Below are 16,055 nucleotides of genomic sequence, written 5' to 3'. Positions count from 1 at the left end.
TTTTTCCTATATTTGTAGTGGAGATTCTGCTATTGTAGCCCATTCGCCTCAAGGTTGTGCGTGTTGTGGCTTCACAAATGCTTTGCTGCACCTCGGTTGTAATGAGTGGTTATTTCAGGGCAAAGTTGCTCTTCTATCAGCTTGAATCAGTTGCCCTAGAAATGGTTGTGCTTGAAAATCCCAGTAGCTGAGCAGATTGTGAAATACTCAGACCGGCCCGTCTGGCACCAACAATAATGCCCCGCTCAAAATTGCTTAAATCACCTTTCTTTCCCATTCTGACATTCATTTTCAAGTTCAGGAGACTGCCTTGACCAGGAACACACCCCTAAATGCATTGAAACAACTGCCATATGATTGGTTGATTAGATAATTGCATTAATGAAAAATTGAACAGGTGTTCCTAATAATCCTTTAGGTGAGTGTATTTTTGTCTTGCCTAATACTACCAAACGATATCTACAAATTCTTGTTGAATCTGTTTGCACAGTCGATCAGACAACAACTTCCATCATTTCAGACACGTTTTTGCTTATCTCACGCCACATGCTAATGCTGTCGCGCAGACTTTTTGCCACTCAGTGGGCATAATTGCAGTCACTTTTGCCGAAGGTGACATCACATGCATACCCTCTATTTAAGTGATTTCTTGATTGCAAACCAGGTGTTGCAGTAATCAGCCCTGAGTGTGGCTAGAGAAACTGAAGTCAGGTGTGATAAAGTTAAGTTATGTACACATTCAAACTCACCCAACAGAAAGGACACACTAGTTTCAGGAACTTTCTTGACGAGGTGACCAAGATAATATTCACTCCCAAAGTTCTGAGCAGGTACAAACCCACCATACTTAGAAATGCCAACTTCATATGGGGTGAACTCACACCATTCTAAATGTGTACAAAAAAAAAACCAAATGGGCACTAGGTTAAAAAGTCATATGCTGTAGGTAATTGTATTATATTCTAATTTTTGTTTGTTCCAAAGAAATAAACTACCAGCTATTTTTTCTGACAGGTTTATATGCACTGTTTGGTGAACAAAACATGGATGTGCCCTAGACTACAAACAGAATGAAAATTTTCTAGTATTTAGTGTATCTGTCCCTTACTGTACAATGTTATAATACAGTATATAATACAGTAAAGTACATACCGGCCTCTGCTGCACATTTTAAATTACCGTCCTTCATATTAACAGCTGTGAAGATGGGTAAAGGGTTCTGGCCTTCTGACACTGCCTTTTGCATTTCAGTCAGTGTGCCGAAGGGTGTCTATGAAAGAAATGTATTAATTTATCTACAGTAGTTATTTTCACTCTCATTCTTATAGATGTAATAGACTGTTGTTTACTATATCACTGACATTTAACATTTTAGATAATGGCCCAATTTAAAAACCATTGCTGTCCAACATAAACAATATTTCTCTATTCAATACCTTTCCTTGAATAAGATACTCTATAGCTAGACCCCACATGTCAATAAGAGAGACAATATGCCCTTCTTTTCCTCTTTCCTCCATCTTCTTTTTGTAGTATGACAGCTGCTCACGGGAAAATAAACTCGTTGTACTTTTAGAGATTTCTTTCTTTGAAGACTCTATGAACTTAATGATGTCACTTTTAGACCAGTTAGGGTCACCATAAAGAGAAGCTAAAGTCCTGAAAAACAGAGAAAAAGGCTCTTAACAACAGATCTGACAGATTCTTTAGAATAACTGAGATTCATACTACAGTATAGTGTGACCCATTGGCTTATTTTATTTTAAAATTAAGCTAATAATGCATCTTTTTAGCATTCTTTATTTTACAATATATGTTTTAAGGTTTTACACTGGCACACACCATTGTTGTGCCTGTACCTTTTTATTGCTTACCAGGTGGAGCCAGAAAGCCCTGTGATATAGCTGACAGCATCAAGGAGTTGGAGCTCCTGCAGACCTCTAAGAGCTCCATAGGTGCCCGTCATTGCTCGAGTCCCACCTCCTGAACACACCACAGCTATCACAGGAACCTGAGGAGTCAAACACAAACATTAATCACAATCACATCAGACTAATCAGACCAAATGTCCAATACAAATGGGCCTTCCAAGTAAATGGGACAGGGGGCATTGGGTTTTCCAATGTCATGGGATTGATTTTACATGGAAATGCGGCACTTATAAAAGGTTACACTACTTAATTTATTTAGTATACTGTAAGCCTACATAAAGCATCTGATTACTCTGTAATACCTTGCTGGGTTCAGGTGTAGTGGTGAGATTCAGAACTTTCTGAAGTGCCTGTGATACAACTTTACTCCGTTTTACCAGAAAATTCTTTTCTTCCTTCGGGATATCAAATTCCAGACGTACATCAAGCTTCTCAGGAGAACTAAAACACACATAAACATTATAACTATAACAAAATGATGGATTGAAACGAAAAGATACTGTAACACAAAGTTTGGTATCACATTGTTTTACAATTAAATAACATAATTTGTTAATATTTTTAATTTAAGGTTTGTTACCGATCGTCCGCTTTCAGCTCCACATCAACTTTTTCCTTTAAAAACATTTTACTTTTTAGAAAGGTTTGTTTACATGCACACAAATACACCTATAATATGTCTACAAATATAAACAACGATCTTGCTAGTTCTCACCTGTGCCAGGGGCAAAGACACTGTAGCTTGGTAATTGGATGGTAGTGCTTTTAAAGGGATAGAAGTCTCAGTGTCTTCACTCTTTTGATTTGCACCATCAACTTGATTTTTCTCAGACTGGACAAACAACACAAATGAACAAAACATTAAAGTTGGAACTTTTACATTTTTAAAAACCAGTTCACATACTGAGTCTTGCATACTGATTTCAGGCTACTGTTAAAAGCAAAATAATACATGTAAATAATGCATTTCTACTGTTATTACTTATAGCAGCAAAAATGAAAATTACGTATGTGTAAACAATGCCTGTTGGGATCGATGACATACATTTTCATCAAATATTACACTTACAGAGGTCAGATTAAGTTCAGTTTCCATGTTTCGGTTGATGTAATAACATAATGGCTTTAAGCATTTCTGATCCTCCTCTTGTGAGATGACATGATCCTCTTTATATGCCCCTTTCAGGTTCAACACCATATTACGTAGCGCTGAAAGATAAAAATGATTGACTCAAACCTAGGATCATATCATTAATCCTATTGTTTTTAAAAATGAAAAATGCTATATTAACTTTATCTATTTTGTTCATTTTTATTTAATAAGTAAGCTGTGAATATAATTTATTTAATAAAGCTCAATACTTTTGCCTGTTTCTATTACATTGTCTTTAGACTAACAAATATCTAATCATTAGTTGAATAATTTATGTGAAAATATTTGCATAGTAGTTTGCATGCAAATATCTGCATTTACCTCCAGAGTTCTTAAAAAGCTTGTCTACCCCCACCGTCAGCTCACAAAAAGGACCTGCCTGGTTTCACAGGATCACATAAAGCTTATCTGGAAAGATTATCTATATATTTTTGATACTTGAAAATGTTAGTGGTAAGAGAACCTGTGGCCTATAATATTGAAACTATAAGTACTTAATCTAATGTCACACAAATGACACATTTAACCAGTTTAATAGCTGTAACATTGCATTTGAATATATGAAGAGTTTGGTTCCAAAACGCAATAAATATTTTTTGACGAATTTTGGTAAAAATGTGTTTTCTATACCAAGAAAGTGACAAGATGAAAACCACTATTTTCTGTTACAAGCTTTCACATAGCATCTTAATTTTATAAAAACATAAAAAATTCAAATCATAATTTGATTTTCAAAGATTTATTATATATACAGGGAGTGCAAAATGACTAGGCAAGTTGTATTTTTGAGTATTTCTTTTGTTATTGTACAACTACAATGCTCTTGGTCAATTCAAAATGTTAACAAACCCTCAAACCTGAACATTTAAGTAGTAAAAGTTAAATTTTGGCTTTATTAAGAGAATATTTCTATGTACATCATTGTTGGGCAACTATTGGTGTGCAGAATTATTAGGCAACTAAATGAAAAACAAAGATTTTACCATCTCACTTGTTTTTTTTTCAACTGTTAAAGTGAGAATAATAAACAAACTCTACATTTACAAAAAAAATTAATAAAACAATAAAAAATAAAAAAATATATAGACTCAGTGACCAATATAGCCACCCTTCTTTTCGATAACAGTCACAAGCCTTCCATTCACGGATTCAGTCAGTTTCTTGATCTGGTCTGAACCAACATTTTGTGCAGACGCAACCACAGCCTCCCAGACACTGTTCAGAGAGGTGTACTGTTTACCTTCACTGTAAATGTCCTGCTTAAGAAGGGATCAAAAGGTCTCAATAGGGTTTAAGTCAGGTGAAGAAGGGGGCCATGTCATTAGTTTTTCATCTTTAAGGCCTTTACTGGCCAGTCATGCAGTGGAGTACTTTGATGTATGTGTTGGAGCGTTGTCTTACAAAATAATCAGTCTTCTTGAAAGATGCAAACTTTTTCCTGTACCACTGCTTGAAGAAAGTGTCTTCTACATTACAGGCAGGCAGGCACAGACAGGTATTATTAAACATGAGCTTGTTGGACCTTTTTGGGTTGAAAATGGAAATAAAAAACAACTCTCAGACCTACTGCCAATTTTTAGAAGACACTTTCTTCAAGCAGTGCTACAGGAAAAAATCTGCATCTTTCAATAAGACTTTTTTATGCAAGACAACGCTTCAGCACATGCATCAAAGTACTCAACTGAGTGGCTGGCCAGTAAAGGCCTTAAAGGAGAAAAACTAATGCCATGGCCCCCTTCTTCACCTGACTTAAACCCTATTGAGACCTTTTGATCCCTTCTTAAGCAGGACATTTACAGTGAAGTTAAACCGTACACCTCTCTGAACAGTGTCTGGGAGGCTGTGGTTGCATCTGCACAAAATGTTGGTTCAGATCAGATCAAGAAACTGACTGAATCCGTGAATGGAAGGCTTGTGACTGTTATTGAAAAGAAGGGTGGCTATATTGGTCACTGAGTCTATATATTTTTTTATTTTTTATTGTTTTATTAATTTTTTTTGTAAATGTAGAGTTTGTTTATTATTCTCACTTTAACAGTTGAAAAAAAAACAAGTGAGATGGTAAAATCTTTGTTTTTCATTTAGTTGCCTAATAATTCTGCACACTAATAGTTGCCTAATAATGATGTACATAGAAATATTCTCTTAAGAAAGCCAAAATTTCACTTTTACTACTTAAATGTTCATGTTTGAGGGTTTGTTAACATTTTGAATTGACCAAGAGCACTGTAGTTGTACAATAACAAAAGTAATCCTCAAAAATACAACTTGCCTAATAATTCTGCACTCCCTGTATATATATATATATAATATAAACATTTTTTTTAAAATGTTATAAATCTTTTGAATCAATATATAAATGTGCATTCATATTTGCCATGTTATATTTATTTAGTTGATTAGTGGTATACACTGATTAAAAAATAAACATTAATGGCATTAATCAGAACACTTACTTTGTCATATTAAAAACACTGTCATTGCTGCTTACGTCGTCGCTGAACTTTTTTGACAGCGATCAGCTGTAAAATGTTTTGGTCCCGTTTGATTTTCGCTGGCTTCGCATAAAATGGAAAGTTTTTCATAAGATCCCCTGAGGTCAATGTGTTAACATGACAGAAGCTTAAGGGGCCAGTCACACCAAAAGCGCTTTAAACGCTTGCAAACGCAAGGCGCGACACACTGCCTTTTTAAAAAAAGAGCAGTGAGACGCGGCTTTTCATATTGCTAAGCAACCACCGAGTCAGCTGTCTTGTCAATCAAATATTGAAGCGTGAGCGCTCTTTTGCTGTTAACTGTCATATTAGCAGAAACTTTAAAAAGAGGGCGATTGCTCTGACCTTGTTTAAGGGTGAGAGGTGCACAAACACACAGGAGAGAGTGAGCGAGTGGAGTCCGGTTCTTCAAAGCAACTGTAAACTTCCCTCAACACAACGTAAGGCCCGCCTCTCCCCTGATTCGATTGGACAATGGAAGACGCGAATGACGTCATGCGCTTCTCCGCTCTGAGCGCTCCTTCAAAAACGCGTGCGCGGGAGGCGGCAAAAAACCGCAAGGCGCTCGGCGCGCATAAACAGCGCGCAAACGCGCCCCGCCCATAGAATATCATTCAAAAAAGGCGCCTGCAACTGCCATAAACGCTTTTGGTGTGACTGCAGCCTAATGCTGTCAGGAGAACAAGCAACTGGCATTTTCTGTCTCCCGAGTGCCTCTCGCATAAATTATTATATGTTTATGGCTTACGTTTCTTTTCCGTCACAGAAAACCACCACAAGTTTGTCAATGCCATTAAAGTATTATCTCGTTTTTGTTTGTTTGTTGATCACGAAGTACAACCCGAATTCCAGAAAATTTGGGACGTTTTTTAAACTTTAATAAAATGATAACTAAAAGACTTTCAAATCACATGAGCCAATATTTTATTCACAATAGAACATAGAAAACATAGCAAATGTTTAAACTGAGAAATTTTACAATTGTATGCACAAAATGAGCTAATTTCAAATTTGATTTCTGCTATAGGTCTCAAAATAGTTGGGACAGGGCATGTTTACCATGGTGTAGCATCTCCTTTTCTTTTCAAAACAGTTTGAAAACGTCTGGGCATTGAGGCTATGAGTTGCTGGAGTTTTGGTGTTGGAATTTGGTCCCATTCTTGTCTTATATAGATTTCCAGCTGCTGAAGAGTTTGTGGTCGTCTTTGACGTATTTTTCGGTTAATGATGCGCTAAATGTTCTCTATAGGTGAAAGCAGGCAGGCCAGTTCAGCACCCTGACTCTTCTACGACGAAGCCATGCTGTTGAAATAGCTGCAGTATGTGGTTTTGCATTGTCCTGCTGAAATATACAAGGCCTTCCCTGAAATAGATGTCGTTTGGAGGGCAGCATATGTTGCTCTAAAACCTTTATATACCTTTCAGCATTCACACAGCCTTCCAAAACATGCAAGCTGTCCATACTGTATGCACTTATGCACCCCCATACCATCAGAGATGCTGGCTTTTGAACTGAATGCTGATAACATGCTGGAAGGTCTCCCTCCTCTTTAGCCCGGAGGACACGGCGTCCGTGATTTCCAACAGGAATGTCAAATTTGGACCATAGAACACTATTCCACTTTGAATAAGTCAATTTTAAATGAGCCTTGGCCCACAGGACACGGCGGCGCTTCTGGACCATGTTCACTTATGGCTTCCTTTTTGCATTATAGAGCTTTAGTTGGCATCTGCTGATTGCACGGCGGATTGTGTTTATCGACAGTGGTTTCTGGAAGTATTCCTGGGCCCATTTAGTAATGTCATACAATCATGGCGATGAGTGACCCAGTGTCGTCTGAGGGCATTCAATAAAGGTCTCCGGCCTTGTTCCTTACGCACAGAGATTTCTCCAGTTTCTCTGAATCTTTTGATGATGTTATGCACTGTAGATGATGAGATTTGCAAAGCCTTTGCAATTTCACGTTGAGGAATTTTTTTTTTAAAGTATTCCACAATCTTTTTACTCAGTCTTTCACAGATTGGAGAGCCTCTGCCCATCTTTACTTCTGAGAGACTCTGCTTCTCTAAGACATACCTTTTATAGCTAATCATGTTACAGACTTAATATCAATTAACTTGATGTTCTCCCAGCTGAATCTTTTCAAAACTGCTTGCTTTTTTTAGCCATTTGTTGCCCCCGTGCCAACTTTTTTGAGACCCGTAGCAAGCATTAAATTTTAAATGAGCTAATTAACCCTTGTGTGGTGTTCGGGTCTGTGGGACCCGTTTTTAATGTTTACTAAACGAAAAATTATGCAATTAATTGTTGTTTCAACCTCAGATTCATTGGCCTTGGCTCATTTTCTATAAAGAACATAAAAATAAACAACTTTATAATGACTGTACACTGTACACCCCCCCTACACATTTATATTACATATGTGGTGTTCGGGTCCACTGGACCCGGAGGTAATAAGAGAGTGAAAATTGAATGTGCTATGTAACTTCACTTTGTTTTTCTCTTATCTGGGACTCCTGTGAGTGCATGAGTGTGTTTGTATATATTTCTGGACATATGTGATGGATGCATGTCAGAGCTTTGTCCTTCGGCACTTGCTGTAACAGCGCAAAGATACAACATGTTATATATCATGCATGAACACTTGTCTGCCCCCACTGTCCCAAACACTTTACCTTTTGTCTAACAGGAACCATTCTACATTTTACCATTATATCCCTTTCAAAAAATAACCATGGTTGTATTATAGTAAAAGTGTAGTAATCATGGTAAATTAGTGTATTGATTACTATTTGTAAAACCATGAGTTACCACAAAACCTATGGTGTGTGTGTGTGTGTGTGTGTGTGTGTTTGTGTGTATGAGTGTGTGAGAGAGATAGAGAAAAATAGGGAAAGTAAAATTTTATATCCAAGCATTTTCATAATTTTAGGTTGTAGCCAAAAGCAACACATTGTACTGCAGTGTGTGTGGACATAAGATGGACAGGAAGACACAGTATACATCTATAAAATGCAAGAAATGCATATGCAACACAGCTACACAGTAAAAATCTGCTTCTTATGTGTTGTGCAGGCTGGCATGAACAGGTTATGTGTTCAGTGTGGATAATGTGTTATGATACCGCATCTTTTCAGATGGGGCTTGTGCTGTGTAGACGGACACAAATGTGTACAATTTCAAACTAAACTATTCAAAGAATTAAACATCAAAGTGATGAAAAACTTATTTGAGATGAAAAAGTGATGAAAATACTTATTTTAGATAAACATCTGGGGGAGAATAGAATTTCTTCTCTTATTTCATATTATCACAAAAACGAATAGCACTTTAATCTATAAATAGTCCTATATCAGTGGTAAATGACAAATATTAACCATAAATTCTGTCTATATTACTTGCAATGAGGCTAAAGTAATCATCTGTAAACAGTTATACATAAATTTGTATGACTGCATTGGTTTAAGATACAAATAATACAGTGGGTCCACTAGACCCACAAACATTGTCTAAGTAACAGAAATATGAACACCACACAAGGGTTAAGTGGATAAAAGTGTAAAGTTTCTCAGTTTAAACATTTGCTATGTTATCTATGTTCTATTGTGAAAAAAATATTGGCTCATGTTATTTGAAATTCCTTTAGTTTTCATTTTATTCAAATTTAAAAACGTCCCAACTTTTCCATAATTCAGGTTGTACAAAATGAGGAAAACTAGGATTCCTTGTGTATTCAAAGGGCCGCCATTAATGTTTACAATGTGTGGAATGGTGCGCTATGATTTGTTGAGCAGATTTATTGCATTCTGTAGAAAAGGAGGAGTGGCGTTTATTGCATTTTGGGAACAATGGGAGAAAAATATTGGATATTGGATTTTGAGTGAAATTAAGAATTAACTGATCAGATACAATACTGATTTTGGCAGTGACTCATATTCTATGCCGTTTATCGCATTTTGGAACCAGCTCTTCATATACATATATACATATATATATATATATTGAATATATTATAATCATACAACAGTTCTCTCTGGTTCTCGAATCTGAATGGCTAAGAGCTCTTCCCAACTATGCGATATTCTACTGATAATGCCACAGTAACCACCTCACTGTTAGCATCATTCCGCCACTACCTACTGGTCATTTTAGAATTAGAAAGGGAAGCTTCCTAAACACGTGAGTCACTCACACACACGCACATCCACGGCCTCAAACGCACTGTTGTTAAACACTTTATGTGTGTCTCAAGTTCCCTAGCTTGTAAATCAGTCTGTGAATCCCAATCGGAAGTGATTATCCCTAAGACTGTCAAAGATCAACGCTCTTGGATGTAAACTTTCGGGGATGTAACGTTACCACAATAATGTCACATCGTGTGGACGAATAAAATACATTTGGAATAAATAAATGAAAACAATCAATTTCTCTGGACCGATTTGTTTACGCATTTCTCCCCCATTAAAAGTATGCAAAAACACCATTTGGAACTGCAGGTAAGGATCCTTACATTTGCTAATGTAAGGATACTGTAATGTAAGGATACTTACATTACACTTGATTATTTATTTTCACGTGATGTGACTATTAAAACACATTGTGAGATATCACCACTGATAATTATAAGCAGAAACATATCTCTGACTTATAAAAACTGGTTAAAATATAAAACACACTTAATTGTTCTGTTTTATGTAGGACTGACAAGAACAAAGTCCAGTAAGAAAGCGAGTGCTATACCGCGTTAAGATGAAAAGGAAATCAATAGTATATAAATATAGTTTTATTAACTTTTACCTTGCGCAAAAACAATAACAACACAAAATACATTAAATATGAATAAAAAACAAGGAATAGTTTCATGACACCAAATATTGCTGGTTTGATTTTATTTTTGACAATCAAACACAGATCAAACTTTGGGTCTTGTCCTAATCTTTCTGAGCAAATGTTCAAATAAGCACTATCTTTACTAATCGACTGCAGATTTGGATATTATACAAATATATTCTCAACTGAACTAATCTTAAAGTGCCCATCTTATGACTGCTTTTCCACAAGTTAAATAGGTGTATGAGTTCCATAAAACATGTTTTAAAAGTTGTTTGCTCAAAATAACTTGTAGGAAAAGATTGTTACCCATCTCTAGGAGCCTCTGTTTCAGTGCATTTCAGATTGTGCCGTTTTGAGGTGGTCATTACATATTTATGAGCTGCTGCTCCTTTGATCACGCCCCACTACTAACGTCATGTGCGCGTGCTCAGTGGTATCGTGAGCAGTACAGACCATACTGTGTTATTTTTATATATTATTATTAACTGTTTATGTTGCCAACAGACAAATCAAGCAAAAAAAGTATCACTAATAAGTAGACTCCAGGAGTAGAAACTCATGACTCGCAATGATTTCAGAGTAAATTGTGATGTAGCAGTCTCAACAATACACCCGTTTTCCCTGCTAACATAGTCCCGTTATAAAACATTTTCAAACGCATTATTTTCGCAAATGACAGAAATTTTGACCCGGGGGGGGGGGGGTGTATACTGCTTGTGAGCCGCGTGCTAATTGCTAAAAGCTAGCGGGAGGTCCGGACCGTATCTTGGGAAAGTGATAGAGACTCGGGGGTACGTTAGCCTCGTCAGAAAAGCCAGGTCAGTAAGGCCCGGCCTCGGTTAGTTTGGCAAAACACTTTTAGTTTAGCAGAGCACAAGTACTTAGTTCATGTAACGTTAGAATTGTAAAATAATGCCGTTAAATATTTTTTTTAACTTTTGAAACTACGCTGCAAACTATCTATCCTGCAAAAAATATCTATATAGCCAACTGTCTACAAACAATAATATTCACATTAAGTTACTATACATTTAAAAGGTATAATTTACAGGATTAGCATCAATGTATGGTCTCTGTTTTGAGATACAGATGCTCTAGAATCATAAATGTAGTATTTTGTGACAGAAGATGACAACATGCAAAATATAACGTGACTTCTTACCTTTTGTGTTGATATAACGATCGCGAATCGAATCAAGTCTGTTTCAGATGTGTGAATAATCCATGAAAGTCCAATAAAATCAAATGACCATTTTTGTCCACAAATGCGTATAATACATTAAATATAGATACATAGTCTGTTGTTTACATCAGATTTCGAATGAACTTCTTATCGCCTACAATCTGAGGACTAATTGCGTCGTAACACACTGTATATAAGATTACTCTTTAGGTTCCAATAAACACGCGTTAAAACTTTGTTTTTAAAAGTAGGTGGGAGTATAATCCATAATATCCAAATAGCGCTGTTATTTCCGTGAGACATGATAACAACATAGAGGGTATCAGCGAAGTGACTGCTCTGTGCTCTCTAACTACCTGATGGGTGGAGACCTGCGAGGGTGGTGGGCGGGTAAATTCAAACAGAATGTGACAAAATGGCTAGTTACGTCACAACGGCGTACTCATGCAATCTGAGACTCGAGGCAGAGGACATTCAGAAACGTGTATCTCACTCAAAACAGCATGGATGGATTTTTTTCCAAGTTTGTATGCGTGTGGGAGCATCAGAGACACAAATGAACACCCCAAAACCCAGAAAAAGTGAGTTTTTCATAATATGGGCACTTTAAAACTACACTTTGTGACCAAGAAACGTTAATATTAAGAAACGGATATTTCGTCCATTGAGTTATTATGACATTCAAAACAGCCGAAAGTGTTACCTGTCATTCTGGCCAAAAAATGTGTGGTGGAAGAAAGTAGTTTCCCAACAAAGAGGCTTTTTAAATAACTCCATTGTTGTTTTCTAGTTTTCTTTTTTCAAATGTGTGCCATCGAACTGTTGTATAAAAGCAATATCGCTCTCAGAGTCGTGTGATATAGCTCTATATCATCACAGCTGCGGCCTACGGACTTGTGCCTAATCACAGCCGTGATGATATAGAGCAGAATTCCTCAAATCTTACAGTTGAGGTCCGAAGCACTGCAGAGTTTAGCTCCAACCCTAGTCAAACTTACACACCTGGGATTTTCTAGTGATCATGAAGACCTTGATTAGCTTGCTCAGGTGTGTATGATCAGGGTTGGAGCTAAACTCTGCAGTGCTCCGGACCTCCAGGGTAAGATTTGGAGAAGGGGGATATAGAGCTATATCACACTACTCGAGCGATATTGCTTAAATATATATTATATTATAGAAGCACTAAGGATTCTGAAACACTTAAAACAGGTAATAAAACTGCAATATGGGTTCTTACCACCAACACCCCATTAGACATGCATGGGCTCGGCACCTCAGAGCTACAATGGACAGACACAGGCAAGAACAACACTACTAAGTTCATATTTATGTGCATGTTTATTGAGAAAAACAGGGCATTGCTCCAAAAGTGCTCTGTGCAAGCAGTGAAACACCACTCATTTTGCAAATTACCACTAAAATCCAATTAATGGCAGTCCTTACCTCTTTGTCATCTCAAACTCCACCCACAGCTCATCTTTGGTCTATGAGAAAAGGTGAAACATATACACATGTTAAATTTCATTGAAGTTTTTTTTTCAGTTGTATTCCATGATGTCTCCACAAAGCACTGACCTTATCATTTAATATGAAACATTTGTTCTCCATCTTCTCTGGTGTGAGGTTATCAATGTCAAATAGGACAGTGCCAATAAGATCGTCTCTATGCTGGTCACTGTCATAGACCTGGAACTCCAGAATATTCTGCGTGGTGGAGAAAAGAAGTGACATTAAACTCAAGGTGCATCTTAAAGAGGAATGCACTTTTAAAAATAACGGTGCTATATTATTACACAGAAGAACCATTTTTGTCTGAATTTTATTTTAACCAGATTCCACCAGACATGAGAACAGATACAGACAGCTGCCTGTTAGTTTACCTTGACATTGCTCTGCAACCTGAAGTGAAAGGTTTCATTCCATACAGGTTTGTTGTTATTATCAATCGTCTTGGTGCGATATGTACGGGCAGATGCCGTGGGTAAGTTCAATATAACATAGCAGTCAGCTTCAGAAACTAAGAAAAAATTGGGATAGGCTTAGAAATGGTAAGGTGTTGGCAAAAAGATTTAAACCCTTACATTTTCATTTACTTGACCACATAAAATAGGCTGAAATTTGCTGAAGCGGCTTAACGAAATGTGAAAGTAAAGAAGCATTAAAAAGCACAAGATCTCTCACAAACACAAAGCAAGTCGAAACAATAGCACAGCTGAAAACTGTAAACACATACCGTAAAACTTCAAATAATAGCCCGGGCTTTAATTTTCCCAAACCTATCATCACACCAGGCGTCTAAAAGAGACAGGCGTCTATAAGAGACAGGCTTTTAATTTAATTGTTCCAGCATGACAGCAGGAGGTTACCACATATTACGTTTTATTTTTAATTTGAATGTGTTTAACAAATTAGTTTGTGTAATAACAACAGTCTTAAATTATTGGCAGTATAAATAAAGCAAACAATGATATGTTTGTTTTTTTTTTGGTTGTTGCGTGAAATCTTACCCAGATACAACAGTGCTATTTTCTGATTGGCTATTGTGTAGCCTCTTTCTTTTTTTTGTATTGGCTCGCTCGACTAGAACTCTAGGGAAGACTGGCTTGATAGAGAGAGAGAGCAGTGCGGCCAGATACATTTTAGGCGCTGCAGCATATTAAATATGATAGTGTTTCCGCGTGAGAAATACAATGTGTGGCGGGAGTGCATGCATGACAAAAGACTGAAAGCCCGGCTATTATCAGCGGCCCCAAAACACTACCGGCCCACCGGGAAAAGTCCTGACTCTCCCGATTGCCACTTCGCTACTGTCATCATCACCTCAATCCTGGCGACGAAGCGTGTTGTGTTGTCATAGTGATGAGTACAGGAACGAACGCGTCTGTCACGTGACATCTACTGGTAAGGGAAAAAAAACTTTAGCGTGTTCAATCTGCACCATAGAACTGTCATAAACAGACTATCTGACGGGTTTTAGAAGATTAAATACAACCCGAAACTAAAAAACAGACCAGGCCTTTATTTGAGACAGGCGTTTATTTACCCAAACCTGTCGTCACACCAGGCGTCTAAAAGAGACAGGCGTCTATTTGGGACTCGGCTATTATTTGAAGTTTTACGGTAAGTTTGAACCTGTTATAATAGCATTTTTCAAAAATAAAGTAAAGGCAACAAAAATGAAATTAAATGTTGTCTTTTGGATGCTGATAAAATAGGCCTCTTGACTTACAGTAGTCGCATTTCATTTTGATATTCCCATTTAAAACCTTGACTGAAAGATTCCAGTAAGGCTTGACTTCTTTCTGTCGAACAAATACACAGAAATAAGCAGTTTAGAGATCTTTAATTTTTATGTTTGATCTGTTATTCACATTATGAATCAAATGATTTACATTGTTTACAGTAATTATAATTCCCAAGGTTGAGAGAGCTTTTGCAATAGTGCAAAGATGTATCTATCAAAATAAATACTTTTATTTCAGAGAGGAAACATCATTAGCTTACCTTAAGCATCGTTGGATCCAGATATCTCTTGAACCAGCAACTGGTGAGATGTTGAGAAGAGTGCTACAGTATATGGCAAACTATATGCAAAGTGTCGAATGTTGACACCTTGAAAAGCTAGTTTTCCTTGTTGTCATACTTTATTGTACACTTATAAAATCAGTCCTTATCTCATGTCTTAGAAAGAGAATAAACAAAATAAAAGTGAGATGCTGCAACTCATTGTATACTCATCTTAACTAAATGTGATGTAAGTTTAGAGGGTGATGTAATTGTTTTTTGGCTCCCAGGATAATAGTGACACATGCACACTTATAGTAGCATTGAAAACATACAGTAATTACAGGTTGACTTTAGTTTATGCCACTTTTAAGAGATAAAGTTTGGGGAAAAGGTAATCGACCTTATGAATCTTTGTTCAATGCAAGGAAACATTGCTGCAGAAACTAATAGACTTATCTTTGTAGGTTTGTGAAGGCAAGTTAAAATATTGTAAAAATAGGAAAACATTTTCTCACATTATGTTCTCTTAAATGAAAGCTGGCCTTGTTACAGAAACTGCACATACATTTTACTGAGACATAAAAACAGTTTACTGAATTTGTATAACAGCATGCTTGTATTGTCATGTTCTCCAAGAAATAGATCGATTTAGGTTTGCAAGGCAAAACATTATGCAAAAATAATACTGAGAGTAAAATGTATGGGCATTCTGGTCTTTTGCTACTGTTATAATTATGGTCATTCTCTTGTCCAATCAGATTAGAAGATTCTTGTCCTATCAGATTAGAAGATGGCAGCTAACTGTCCTGATACAAAACAGAATCATACAAAACAGAATCACAGAGGATACTGTTCAGAAGCTGGATTGTCACTTTCTATACATTGACATGAGTCTGAAACTCTGGGTAAGAAGAGATCTAATGATCATTTAAAACTCCTGATGGTCAAGATG

At 36.7% G+C, this 16,055-nt stretch overlaps 1 protein-coding gene across 1 annotated transcript in view; it reads right to left on the bottom strand.

Annotated features, from left to right (window-relative positions):
• Nucleotides 1-15,183, bottom strand: part of LOC129417755 (cytosolic phospholipase A2 zeta-like) — a 30,329-nt gene extending 15,146 nt beyond the window's left edge. The window contains exons 1-15 of the mRNA XM_073869344.1: nt 15,101-15,183; nt 14,826-14,898; nt 13,477-13,613; nt 13,172-13,300; nt 13,040-13,080; nt 12,834-12,876; nt 3,406-3,463; nt 3,001-3,140; nt 2,647-2,763; nt 2,512-2,546; nt 2,234-2,372; nt 1,875-2,011; nt 1,437-1,659; nt 1,153-1,270; nt 750-887 (exon numbers count right to left, since the gene is read on the bottom strand). Coding sequence (XP_073725445.1) covers nt 750-887; nt 1,153-1,270; nt 1,437-1,659; nt 1,875-2,011; nt 2,234-2,372; nt 2,512-2,546; nt 2,647-2,763; nt 3,001-3,140; nt 3,406-3,463; nt 12,834-12,876; nt 13,040-13,080; nt 13,172-13,300; nt 13,477-13,613; nt 14,826-14,898; nt 15,101-15,109 — 1,537 coding nt within the window. The 5' untranslated portion in view covers nt 15,110-15,183. The remainder of the gene's footprint in view (nt 1-749; nt 888-1,152; nt 1,271-1,436; nt 1,660-1,874; nt 2,012-2,233; nt 2,373-2,511; nt 2,547-2,646; nt 2,764-3,000; nt 3,141-3,405; nt 3,464-12,833; nt 12,877-13,039; nt 13,081-13,171; nt 13,301-13,476; nt 13,614-14,825; nt 14,899-15,100) is intronic.
• Nucleotides 15,184-16,055: the final 872 nt, after the last annotated feature.

Source organism: Misgurnus anguillicaudatus, chromosome 7, assembly GCF_027580225.2.
Source record: "Misgurnus anguillicaudatus chromosome 7, ASM2758022v2, whole genome shotgun sequence".
NCBI lineage: Eukaryota > Metazoa > Chordata > Actinopteri > Cypriniformes > Cobitidae > Misgurnus > Misgurnus anguillicaudatus.
This window is presented reverse-complemented; position numbering and strand designations above follow the sequence as displayed.